This window comes from Hipposideros armiger, unplaced genomic scaffold, assembly GCF_001890085.2.
Source record: "Hipposideros armiger isolate ML-2016 unplaced genomic scaffold, ASM189008v1 scaffold_548, whole genome shotgun sequence".
Classification (NCBI taxonomy): Eukaryota; Metazoa; Chordata; class Mammalia; order Chiroptera; family Hipposideridae; genus Hipposideros; species Hipposideros armiger.
Window position 1 is genome coordinate 226,576 of NW_017731898.1, and position 13,552 is coordinate 240,127.

At 37.6% G+C, this 13,552-nt stretch overlaps 1 protein-coding gene across 1 annotated transcript; it reads left to right on the forward strand.

Annotated features, from left to right (window-relative positions):
- Positions 1-3,763: 3,763 nt before the first annotated feature.
- On the forward strand, positions 3,764-4,693 carry LOC109396855 (olfactory receptor 2AP1). Its single transcript, XM_019669008.1, has one exon. It carries the CDS (start codon positions 3,764-3,766, stop codon positions 4,691-4,693), a length of 930 nt encoding a protein of 309 aa, XP_019524553.1.
- The last annotated feature ends 8,859 nt before the right edge of the window (positions 4,694-13,552 follow it).

Consider the following 13,552-nt stretch of genomic DNA (forward strand, 5'->3'; position numbering starts at 1 on the left):
TTATGGCTGAATAATATTCACTGATTCTTATTATAGCATCTCGTGCACAAAATTAATGTTCTACTTTCTTCATCACAAATATAACACCTATAAAATCAGCAACCAGAAACTCTGACATTAGGATGCTTCCTCAAAAAGTGTTATAATTTCCAAGATAACTATCTTCAATCAGTTACATTTACCAAAATCATTTCCTTATCATGCAACCTAGGTACTTCCTAAACTTTAGAAAGTAGCATAGCCTTTTCAAATAATTCATTATCAAATAATTTCCTCCATGAATCACTTCCTAAGCAGATTTTCACCTCTTAATTTCCTTGTCTTATTTTATAATGATTCTCGTTCCTAAATTCCAAGCTTGCACAATTTGCAGCCTAGACTGACTCATCAGTGAGCTATGACCCTTCATTCAATTTACTTCCCCTTCCTCTCCTTTCTAAAGTATGAATCTCTAGGGAAGAGATTTCTCTAAACAGAGTATTTGCAATTTGTCAGAGCCAAACAGTTTCCAATAATGACTTTAGCTTTCTTCTCTATGAACACATTTGAAAGAAATAGTTGAAATATTGCCTAATATACTTATATAGTAATTCCCTCTATGGAGAAGAGAAAATGGGAAATATTTGTTTGGTCTATACTATGTACCGAGTACTGATCTATGCTCTTCACAATTATAAGTCTATTTAACAGACATGATCCCCATTTTACAGAAAACAGGAAAGTGAGATTCAGAGAGATGAAGTTTCTTGTGTCATTCAAGATGGAGTTGATTATTGTGTTATATTTGGTTAGACCACATTCACTTTCTGGGCCTCACCATTATTGTGAGAATTGTATGAAAGCATGTATGGGGAAGCCATTTGTAAGACATTTGTGTGGTGGGTATGTTGTCCCTAACTCTGGTATTTTGTTCCTAAGGCTAACATAGGTTTTTCTGGTGTGTACTATATTGATAAATAGGTGATTAACCTGATAAATTAACTGCTGTGAAGGTATCTTTGGGTGGCAAAGGATTAGTCCTCCCAGGCAACATATACATATCTTAATAAGTACTTCACTACCCTAAACTGAAAATGTGCAAGTGTTTTCTCAGAAGTGACTCATAGGCCAATATAGGCTCCTTCTTCTGCCTCAATCTGAGCATTTCACTTTTGTCTATTTTATATTTCATTTCTTTATGCATACTGCAAATAATGAAAATGACCACTTACTGTCTTTAGCCAGTCGTCTATAAATGGGCTAATTACAACCAAGCTAATGAAGTTTAGAAAATGCAACTTTTCAGGACCTTCATGACCTACAAATAGTTCCGCCTAAGCTCCTTATCCATGACCAAGTCTAGCTATGCCCACCCCCTCCAGAGTGTCACCCTCTTGACTCCATAGTCTACCTCTTCTCTGGAGCTGATACTCTCTCGCTACGCCCTGCCACCACCACCTCACCTCCATGCTAGTCTCTCTGGACCTCATCTCTTAGCCATATGTTTAAAATTTGTTCCCAAAGTTGTTGACAAAGGGACGTCATTAGCCTGCTCTGAAGATTCCCAGGGCAACTTGTGCTTCTTCACTCAATTAATTCCTAAGGGCATGCTCTCAATAGAGCAAATACAACCTGTGTCACTCTGGGTAAAGGATAACATTGGGTGGAAGGGGGAATTCATATTCTTCCTTCTGAGGCCATCAACCTCATTTCTCCTAGAACAGAACAATCCAGGACTTCTCTGCTCTTCGAAGTTCTTCTTTTACCTTTCTATTTATTGGCTCCATTTAAAAAAATACAGAATATTTACAAAATAAAAATTTTTTTAATTAAAAAGAAAAAAACAAACCTCAGATTCAACTCCAGTTTGAATTAGTGGAAGAACAGAAATAGGCACATTCCCACTAAACTGATAAGGGGCCACAGAAGATTACTTCTTACTAAAAGAAGCTCTGGAAGTTTTTGTTATTTCTGTGAAATGCAGGATAGGATTTGGTGGCAGATAACTAGAAAATGGAATAAATTTTATATTACTTTGTAATTATGTGGCCTTGAAATATTTATTCACCTCTAGGATATTGAGGACTAAAATTTTACTATAGCCATTTGGATAGTCAAGTGAGAAAGTATATTCCTTGTTTACAGTTTCATTGATTTTACTTCTCTGCAGTTGTGAAGCCTGAAATGGATGCAGAGCTGACTATTCCATCACTTCCTGAGGATTCCAGGTTGGTAACCAGGAGGGCAGGGGCATCCAGATTACTGTGTAACTTTTCTTGATTCCTGATTCCAGCTGTGGACTGCAACCCACTAGTGGGTTATGAAATCAATTTAATGAGTTGCAACCAGCATTTGAAAAGAAAAAATTTAATAAAATAAAATTTTAAATATCAAATTCTACCACATAGTAAGGAGTGTTCTGTAAAACTTTTATTTAAGTTAAATATATACTTTATTAAAGTTAGATATACTTTATTAAAGTTATATCACTTTATTTAAGTTAGATATATGTTTGCCAGAAAATTATATAAAATGTACAATAAATTATGGTCAAAAATGTTTGAAAGCTGCTGCCTTATAAATGTTTATAGAAACGATACATAAAAAAGTCTTGAGTAAATCAATAATGACACTCCCATATAATGTGACTCTTAACTACATGAGTTCACAAATCAGTAGAAATGAAAAGCTCTTGAAGTATTTAAATATAGAGTCTCTTAGAAAACCCTGGATCATAGTCTTATATGCTTTTCCTATAAAATTGCCCTACCCACACACACAAAATGTTTTACATATGATTTTGTGAATTCATAAACATGGCAAATCCAATCTAAAAATTAATGGAGCCCTACTTCAGAACTCTTGCTTTAAATATTCTTAAGCTCCTAAAACTTCCTTGGAACATAATAAAATCTCCCAATCCTATGGGTAAACAGAACTCTAAATCTAAAGATTCTGAATGTGTTTGTGTAAGTAAACACAGATTTTTATTCTAACTTAATATTTATTGAACCCGAGATAGGTATGTGGAATTGTTCAAAGAACAGAATGATAATCCTAATACAGTAGTCCCCCTCCCCTTATCCACAGGGGCTATGGTCCAAGAAATCTAGAAATCTGAAACCATGGAAGGTGAAACTGTGGATAGGGAAGGACTGCTGCACACAAATCTTTGAATTCTAATGGACAGATATGGGCAGAGAAGCTTGAAAGGTCCATTGGGAAGCTGGTACTTTTTGGCATCAAAAGAATTAAGGGAATTGAACCAGAAGGAAGACGAGAGACTGCTGTAACTATATGAAAAATAAAAAGAAAAATGGCAGGGAAGAGTAAGAAAAACAGGAATTCTGAGAAGTTAGGCAGACAAAGGAAGTAGGGCAATGAATGGAATCAGTGGGAAGTAAGGAAGGTGAATACAGCAAAAAGAAAATGAGTAACTATTCTGGAAGGAAGCAGCTGCTAGAGACATTCCTTTCTTAACTCATTTCACAAACTTTTGAACATCATCTATAAGGCAGACACTTGTTTTACTTGTATGTTGGCCCTGGGGAGAGTACCATGTGGGGAAAAATAACAAGAACTTTTCTATACAGGGCAAATGGGACTGGGAAGGATCCAACATCATTCAGATGGGCCACTGGTCTGGGTCATGTCATCAGGAAAATGTCATAGTCCATCTCCTTTTGTTCTCTTCAGATTTCACGTGTCCTTTTTAGAGCACCTGTTCCTTTCTCACCTTTTGTTACTATCACTTTTTTACCTTAAGATTCAAATTTTTTCAACAATGAAAAATAGAACCATGTTTACTGAGTTCATCCTGCTGGGTCTAACAGACGTTCCTGAACTCCAGGTGGTGGTTTTCACCTTCCTGTTCCTCACCTATTTACTGAGCATCATTGGAAATCTGACTATCCTCATCCTCACCTTGCTGGATTCCCACCTTCAGACTCCCATGTATTTCTTTCTTCGGAACTTCTCCTTCTTAGAAATTTCTTTCACAAACATCTTCATTCCCAGGGTCTTGACTAGCATCACAACTGGGAACAAGAGTATCAGCTTTGCTGGCTGCTTCACTCAGTATTTCTTTGCCATATTCCTTGGGGCAACAGAGTTTTACCTTCTGGCTGCCATGTCCTATGATCGCTACGTGGCCATCTGCAAACCCCTGCATTACACGACCATCATGAACAACAAACTCTGTAACCAGCTGGTTCTCTGCTCATGGCTGGGAGGGTTAATGGCTATTATACCACCAATCACTCTGATGAGTCAGCAGGACTTCTGTGCATCAAACAGGCTGAATCATTATTTCTGTGACTATAAGCCCCTTCTGGAACTCTCCTGTTCAGACACAAGCCTCATAGAGAAGATTGTCTTTCTTGTGGCATCTGTGGCCCTGGTGGTCACTCTCGTGCTAGTGATTTTCTCCTACACATTCATCATCAGGACTATTCTGAAGATGCCCTCTGCCCAGCAAAGGAAAAAAGCCTTTTCCACATGTTCTTCCCACATGATTGTCATCTCCCTCTCTTATGGAAGCTGCATCTTCCTTTATATTAAGCCCTCAACAAAAGAAGGGGACACACTTAACAAGGGAGTAGCTCTACTTATTACTTCAGTTGCACCTTTGTTGAACCCCTTCATTTACACCCTAAGGAACCAACAGGTAAAACAAGCCTTCAAAGATACAGTCAAAAAGCTTGTGAATCTTTAAAGAATTCCAGAAGTAAAGTCTTAATGGATGAGTCCTTACTATGTACCAAGTTACTAGGTGTCCAATAAAGAGTTAAATTTCAGGCCAATGAGAGTAACCTGAAAAATAAATAAATTGCAACCTGTTAAGTGTTCATATAAATAAATGATTAATGTTTTATAAATAAAAAAGCAACTTAATCTGAGTTAGAGAATCAGTATATGTTTTCAGAGGGGATGTCATTTAAACTTGAGTCTTAACAAATAGGAATAAGTCAAACAAGCAAAACTAAAGAGAAATTTGGGTTGAAAGAATACTGTTGGTAGGAGCACAAAATTTCCAAGCAACAGGACTGAGTAAATGTTGTCATTAATTCCAGTGAAATAAAAAAAGAGAAACAAAAAAGTTGTAGAGATGATAGTTTTAGTTTTGAATTAAATTAAATTCCATTTTAAATAAATTAAATGCCCATAATTTCAAGGCATCAGGATCTGGGACCAGATCTATGGATTTAGCATTCCTCACCATGTAGATGGTAATTTATGTGAGAAAAGAGGAAATCACAAATAGAAGCAAGTATAGAAAACTTCAAATATTAAACTCTAGGGACCCTCTCAAAATGTAAAGAGCAGAAGAGGCAGAATAGATGATAAGAAAGGCAATAGATCTGTGGAATTCATGGGAAGATAATGTCTCAAGAAACATAGGTGGTTGGCAAATGTGAAATGCTGCAGAGAGTAATTAATATGAAGAATGAAAGCATGAGGAGTAACAATAGGGTGTTGTTGTTGATCTCAGCCATTTTCAGCAAATGTGGGAATGGGGGGCGGGCAGGGTGAGTAGCAAGAAGTCAGACTATTGTGGCATACTGGTTAGTGGGAGCTGAAAAGTTAGAAATGATAAAATGTGGACCGGCTGAGTGGCTCAGTTGGTTAAGAGCTCGCTCAAGAGTTTGAGCTCTGAGTAACAGCAGTTTGAGTCCTGGCACGAGGTGAGCAGCCGCTGAGCTGCCAACAGGTGGCAGGATGGCTCAGCTAAAAAAAAAAAAAATGATAAAATGCAATTTCAAGAGGGGAGAAATGAAAAAAAGAACAACCTCCAAGTTGTATCTCCTATGGTTTCTCATTACTAGTATCTGTGCTTTTTCATTACTAGCATATGACAGCAGTAGTTATATATGTAACCTGTATTCACCTGTAGTAAGATTCAGAAATGCAGGGATAATATCTTCTTGATCACAATTCCATCTACAATGCCACGCAATAATTAGTTGTTCAATGGATGAATGAATAATGGCTGGATAGATGGGTGGCTGGAAAATGAATCCTTATTCAATACTCAATCCCAGAATTGAATATTTTTTTAAGTGAAGAAACTTGATTATTTGAGAATTTATGTATTCTGAGCAATGAATTAACAAAGCATGCTTCATATGGACTCTAGATCTGCCTGAAAATTTCACTCTATTTTACATATGAGAAAACTGAAGCTTAAAGAGGTGAAATAACCTGTACTTGGTCACACAGCTGAGTGCTGAACTAGTACTAGAAGCCAAATCTGTCTGGTGCCAGAGTCCAACTGTTAAACTACTAAGCAATACAACCTCCCATCTTTTCTAACTGGTTTTAAGGTTCAGTCTCCTAAGTGTTTCCAAGTATTTCAAGTAACCTCGGCTTTCTACCTGTTTCTCATTTTTCCCAAGCTCTCAACAAGCCTTGGTTAGAAGCCTTTGTGATGTGAATCTCTTTAGGAAGATGATAGCGTACAAAATCCCATATTATTCCACCTATGGCTCCTGGTTTCTCCTAAGGAGTTTCTCCTTTCAGTGTCCATATCTGTTCTGAACAGTGTGTGTCTCTTAATTGTTTTTCTCTTTAAGAGGGGACAGAAAGACCCCAAAAGTATGGGACCTGAGAAAGCAGTATTTTTCCTCCACCCTCATCTCCAATAAGCTTCCATTTAAAATTAAGTTGTAAACAAGGAGGCTCACACCCACTGCTAACTGTGCTCCCTCTTCCCTATTCATCTTCTTTCTGAGCTACAGGTCAGTCGTTTGGTTCCTAGGCTTGGGGACAGGAATGATGGCCTTGTAGTATACAACACAGTGCCATGCACATAATAGGCACTCAATAAATGTTCAATTAGTAAAAGAATAAATGAATGAGTGAATGATGTCTTTATTACATAATATTCAAGTAATTTTCGTAAACTTTTCTATCACCTACTTGTTTTTTAAAGGACCAGATTCTCTCTTCTGAACATTTTAATCATACTTTGAACCACAAAGTTTTTTTCACTATAGAGACATCTACAAATAAATCTTCTATTACTGTTACCTTGTTTAACATTATTCTAACAGCAATTTTCTCCTTTTCTCAGGGATAGTCATAGATAAATAAATTAAAGGAGAACTAGATTTTCCCAAAGGCAGTCTAAGCATGTTTCCAGAAGTCTGAGAGACACACATCTCCTTTTTTAAAATGGCTTTCCCATCAATCTATCTTTTACACCTACAATCTACTATTAGGAATTAAATTATTTGATTTTTAAGTCTTTCTTCCTATCAAAATGCAATTAAGAGAAGTGGTACACTGGTATACTGTAATAGCAAACATCCCCCAAATCCCAGTGGTTTAAATAACAAAAGGTTATAATTTCTCATACTATGTGTCCAATGTGGGTCAGCAGCTAACTCTGCTCCATGGGATCTTTCTACATAATCTTATTATGCTGCCATCTCCACATGATGCTTCAAGGGTCAACACAGGAAATGCACAGAGCTGGAATGCCTCAAACCTGCAATTAAATACTCTACCCAAAACCCACTGGCCAAAATAAGTTAACAACTACAAAGGATCCAAGCAGTGTGATTTTCTCACATACACAGAAGGAAAAGAAAACATGAGAACTTCTGTACAAAATGTTAGAACACCCTATAGGCTAGAATATGTGACATCCCTTCCAAATGACAGCCCAGCTGTAAACAAAATTAGCTAAAGAAATTTGGCTGAGCAAATTACTGCCATGAAAGCTGTAGTACGATGAAATAAGGAAGACAACTTCCCATGGTTTGACCTTTTTAAAATACAATCATATCATGTCACTGTTTCCTAAATCCCTGTGATGTCTTCTTATTCCTTAAATTACAAATTCAGAGAAGCCAAAGAAAAAAGAATGAAAATTAGTGAAGAAAGCCTACATGAATTATAGGATACCATTAAGAGAAACAATCTGCACATTATTGGAGTCTCAAAAGGAAAGGAGGAAAAGGGGGCAGTAAGCTTTTTTTTTTTTTAAGATTTTTATTGGGGATTTGGGGGGAAGAGGAACAGGCAAGTTGCTATCCTTTCATTCTTCAGTCTAGTTGTGGAGGACGTTGCTTCACTGGCCCAAGTTGGCACCATCATTGCACTCTTCCTGCAAGGCAGATCAGTCGCTGGCTTCTGGATGGCCATTCACGCTGGCTGCTGGCTACACACGGTAGCCCATGGCAATCCACTGCCACAGGGGTTGCAGCCTACACCGTCGCCGGAGACTCATGGCAGCCCAGCTCCAGGTCGAGCTGTTGTTCAGCATCTTAGCTGTAGAGGGCAGTGTCACTGGCCCTCACATGTGGGATCCGAACCAGGGCCCTCTGGCGTCCCAAGCCAGCTCTTAACCAACGCGCCACTCGGCCGGCCCAAGCTTATTTTTTAAAATTATGACTGAATATCGTGGGGGGAGTGGGGTGGTGCATTGGGGGAGGGGGTTTGTCACTTTGTGAGGTGTAAAAACTATAACTATTGCATTGTTTTGTACACCTGAAAATAATAATAATAATAATAATGACTGAAAACCGAGCATTGCTAGTTGGGAGTGGGGTGGAAATGAGGGAGAATGTGAGGGGATTAGAAAGAAAAATTAGTAACCACAAGATTTCCACGGGGATATGAAAGACAGTTTGAAGAATATAATTAATAATGTTGTAAAGATTTTGTAGGGCATCCAATGGACACTTGTCTTATTAGGGAGATCACTTCATGGACAGTGTAGGCGCCTGACCACTACAGTGTACACCTAAAGCTGAATAATAATGAATGTCAACTATAATCATATATATATATATAGTCACAGGATGTGAAGTACAACACAAGGATAGAGTCAGTGGAATTGTAACAGCTATATACTATGTCAGAGGGGTAGAGGGGTAGTAGATTGGGGTTATCACTTTGTGATGGGTATTAATGTCTAACTATTACATTCTTTTATATACCTGAAATGAATAATAAAAATAATAATAATAATAATAATAATAATAACTGAGAACTTCCCAAATCTGGGAAGAAAGATGTACATACAAGTTCATAAAGCTTATGGGTCCCCCAAATTTTCAACCCAAAATAATCTTCTTCAAAACACATTGGAATAAAACTGTAAAATCAATAACAAGGAAGGAAGTTTAAAAGCATCAAAAGGAAAAAATTCCTCATGTACTAGAGAAACCCCATAAACCTCTCAGCAGATTTCTAAACAGAAACCTTGCAGGCTCAGAGAGTGGGGTGATATATTCAAAGTGCTAAAAGAAAAAACTTCCAACCAAGAATACTTTACCTGGCAAGGTTGTCTTTCAGGAATGAGATGCTTTCCCACCCAACAAAAAAAAAGTTAAGGGAGCTTATCACCACTAAACATGCCTTACAGGAAATACTGAAAGGAGTTCTTCAAGCAGAAATGAAAGGGTGCTAATTAATAACATGAAAGCATAAGAGTATATAGAATACACTGGAAAATGTAAGTATATAGTGAAACTCAGAACACTCTAATACTTTAATACAGTGATGTGGTAATCACTTAACTCTAGCCTAAAGGTTAAAGTAGAAAGGTATTAAAAATAAATATAGCTACAATTATTTGTTAATGGATACACAATATAAAAAGTAAACTGACATCAAGAACATAAAATGGCAGGGAGGAGTAAAAGGGTAATGTTCTTGTATGTGATCAAAGTTAAGTTGTTATTAGCTTAAAATAGACCTTTATACCTATAAGATATTTTATTTAAACCTTGTGGTGACCACAAAGCAAAAATCTACAGTAGATACACTAAAATACAAAGAGAAGGGAATCAAAACATACCATCACCAAGTTAGAAGATTCCCCTGAGTAGCTACTGCTCCTTAGCCCTGGACACCAGAATGAATACATATGGAGTAGACATGACACCAACACACCAAAAGAGCCAAGCCCAGCCAGACCTACAGCTTGAAGCATAGTCACCCAGCTGAACCAAGCTAACCCCAAGCCAACCTAAAGATGTAAAGACAAATAGATGCTTTTTCTTGCTATGATACTGAGATTTTGTGGTTAGTTGTTACACAGTAGTAACTGGTTACTAGACTCACCAGTTCACAAAGCATCACACTGGTCTGCTATATTGAGGACAACAGGACCTAAGAAACAAGAAGTAGCTGGATTCCATGGTAAGACCCATTCTAGCCAAAAGAAGGAAGAGAAATTCCAAGACACAGTAGCTCCCTACTTCCTCAGTGAAGTTTCTGGAATTCCAGACACCTGAAGCTGGTATCAAGATATACCTTTAAAGTGAAAAAAAATGACTGCATTCGCACCTGTACCCATATTAGTAAACAAGAGGTCCAGTACACCACTTTTTTTTTTATTTAAGATTTTATTGGGGAATTGGGGGAGGGGGATGGCGTTGGGGAATCGGGGAAGGGGAACAGACAGGTAGACAAATTGCTGTTTTTGTTCTTCAGTCTAGTTGTGGAGGACGTTGCTTCACTGGCCCATGTTGGTATTATCATTGCGCTCTTCCCGGGTGAGGCAGATCAGTTACCGGCCACTGGACAGCCACTCACAGCGGCTCTTGGTAGCTCACACCAGCTGCTGGCCGCTAACGCTGGCTGCCAACCACTCATGGTAGCTTATGGCAGCCCACTGCAGCCCCGCTGCCGCCTACGCCTTCGCCCGCGACTCACAGCAGCCCAGCTCCAGGTCAAGCTGTTGTTCATCATCTTAGCTGTAGAGGGCAAGCGTCACTTGCCCTCAATGTGGGATCCGAAACGCCTCCCTGCTGCTCAGAGCTGGTGCTCCCAAGCGAGCTGTTAACCAGCTGAGCCACTCAGCTGGCCCCAATATACCACTTTTGAGAGGTAATATACACCACATTTGAGAGAGCTGTTCCGACCCATTTATCAAATACAGTAATGCCTTGGTTTGTGAGCATATTTCGTTCCAGGAACAAACTACTCATATTGCAAGACATCGCTCATTTACCACATTAAAGTGTATTAGAAATGTTTGCTTTTCTTGCAGAACACTCGCAAATCAAGTTACTCACAATCCAAGGTTTTACTGTAATTTATAAAACTGATCATAATAAGAGAAAGCTCTCCAGATAGCCCAGACTTCTACACAAGCAGAGTCCTCATGACTCTAGATTTAACTGCACTCAAAGTATCTGTGGCAAATCAGGATGCTGTGTGGAATCTGTGGCACACCTCAGTGGGTAAGCCCCAGTACAAAGCCCCTGTGAGATAAACCCATGCCATCTTAAGCAAATAACTTGTCCTTTTGAGAAATACGTATTTTGCCAAATTGGTAATTGCAATATGGCCTCAGGGATAGAAAAAGACAGTCCGAGGAATACAATCAATAATGTTGTAAGCATTTCTTAGGGGGCCAGATGGACCAATGTCCTTTTGGGGAGTCCACTTCATAGTTGATGTAGAGGCCTGACCACCGCATTGTATTTCTGAAACTGATGTTGAATAATACTGTATGTCAACTATAATTATATATACATATAACCTCGGGACATGGAGTAGAGTGCGGGAACGGATTCAATGGAATTGTAATAGATAACCATGATATCGGGGGTGGGAGGGCAGTGGATGGGGGGAGGGGGGTTGTTATTTTGTGAGGGTGAAAAGGGTAAGTATTGCATTGTTCTGTACACCTGAAACTAACAATAAAAAATAAATAAATAAATAAATAATAAAAATATGTTCCACAAAAAAAAAAATGTTATCCTGTAACTATTGCATTGTTCTGTACACCTGAAACTAACAATAAAAAATATTATCCTGTTTGGAAAAAAAAAATGATATTGTTTTGGAAATTTTATAAATACTATCTAAATTTTATGTGGATTGATGTTATGTTCACGATTAGCCAAGAAAATAATTATAAAAATGTGCAATGTGTAGAGACTTACTCTTGGGAATACGTAAATGTTCTACTATATCTTAATCAGAAGTGAAACTCTCCACAATTGTTTATATCTTGGGTTTTGCTAATAACCTACTAATGTGTTTTATCTCATCCATTCCTTCCCATCCTTCCACAAAACAACACATTTACAAGAACATAACCAAAGCCATCTTAGAAAAAAATAGAATAAACCTTTTATGTTTCTTTAAAAAAAAAAAAAAAAGAAATACGTATTTTGCTTGTTACTGGGCCCAACACAGACTGAATGTCTATTCATGAGGCAATCTGAAAACACCTGTTTTGAACTATTCACTTGAAGTGAGTGTTACATGTTCACTAAGTCATAAAAACAGAAGTGGCTAGAGATATCCCATTTTCAAGAGGAGGTGGGACATACAAGAGGAAGCTCATGAAGACCCTAAAGGCAGAAGCAATTTGCATAAGTAGGAGTCTGACACTCCCAATACATTAACTCTTCCTCCAATGCCTCTTCTTCATCAAACCACACATATAACTTCATTGGGGTTGGGTGGGGAGGGGAGTTTTCAGTGATTAATTGACTAAGGAAGAAAAAATAAAGCCTCCTTCACAGATGGCTCTGTGCAATACACAGACATCAGCCAGAGGTGGCCTACTGTGGAATTACAACCCTACTGAGGCTTGGCCATGAAAAGCAGTTGGGAAGGGAAACTGTCCCCACCAACACAACTTTAATATAAATAGTTGTCCACTTTGTCTGGAAGGAGAGATGTCTATAGGAATAAATTCATGCCATTTAAAAATTAGAGGATAATAGTCTATATAATCAGGGACTTAAAATGAAAAAAAAAAAAAAAAGAGGATTGGTTAACCAGGAGGTTTGGAGTAAAGGAATAAGGATAGACCTCTCCTAAAGTTGAGGATACTCACAGGCTATATGAATATGAGTGCTCACTATAAGTCTTCTTCAGCAAACATAACCACACACAACACAAAGCTATCAAAAACTTGGTAGACAAGCTGACTTTTTCTGTGGATGGGAGTCAGCCTCTCTTCCCACCATTCTAACACTTGTTCAAGGACCTCAAAAACAAAGTAGCCATGGTGACAGGACTGCAGATTATGCATGAGGCTTTCCTCACCAAGACTGATCTGACCACTGTCACTGCTGTGTCCTATCTTCTAAAAGTGAAAACCAAAGCCAAGCCTGTGGCACGGCACCTGCTCGTTCCATATGCAATCAACCACCAGCTAGTCAGTTAATTGCACAGGATCCTTTCTATTGTAGTGGAGGCAGCCATTGTCTTCCCTGGAATAGACCTTTATTCTGGATATGGGTTTCTTTTCCCAGCTCAGCATTTTCATCCATGGGCAAACCTTACTTACAATGATGTTGTCCCACAACATTCCTTATAAAGAAGTATTTTTATAATATATATTATATATATATGTAATTATATATATGTAATTATATATATTACATATATATAATATATATTACATATATAATACATATATATAATATATTATACATATATATAATATATACTATATACATATATACATATATGTATATATTATACATATATATATAATATAATACATATATAATATAATACATATATATAATATATAATACATATATAATATAATACATATATAATATACATATTATACATATATATATAATAT

Bases quoted from the DNA above. Each gene is read 5' to 3' on its own strand.
- LOC109396855 (XM_019669008.1), top strand. From the start codon at position 3,764: ATGAAAAATAGAACCATGTTTACTGAGTTCATCCTGCTGGGTCTAACA.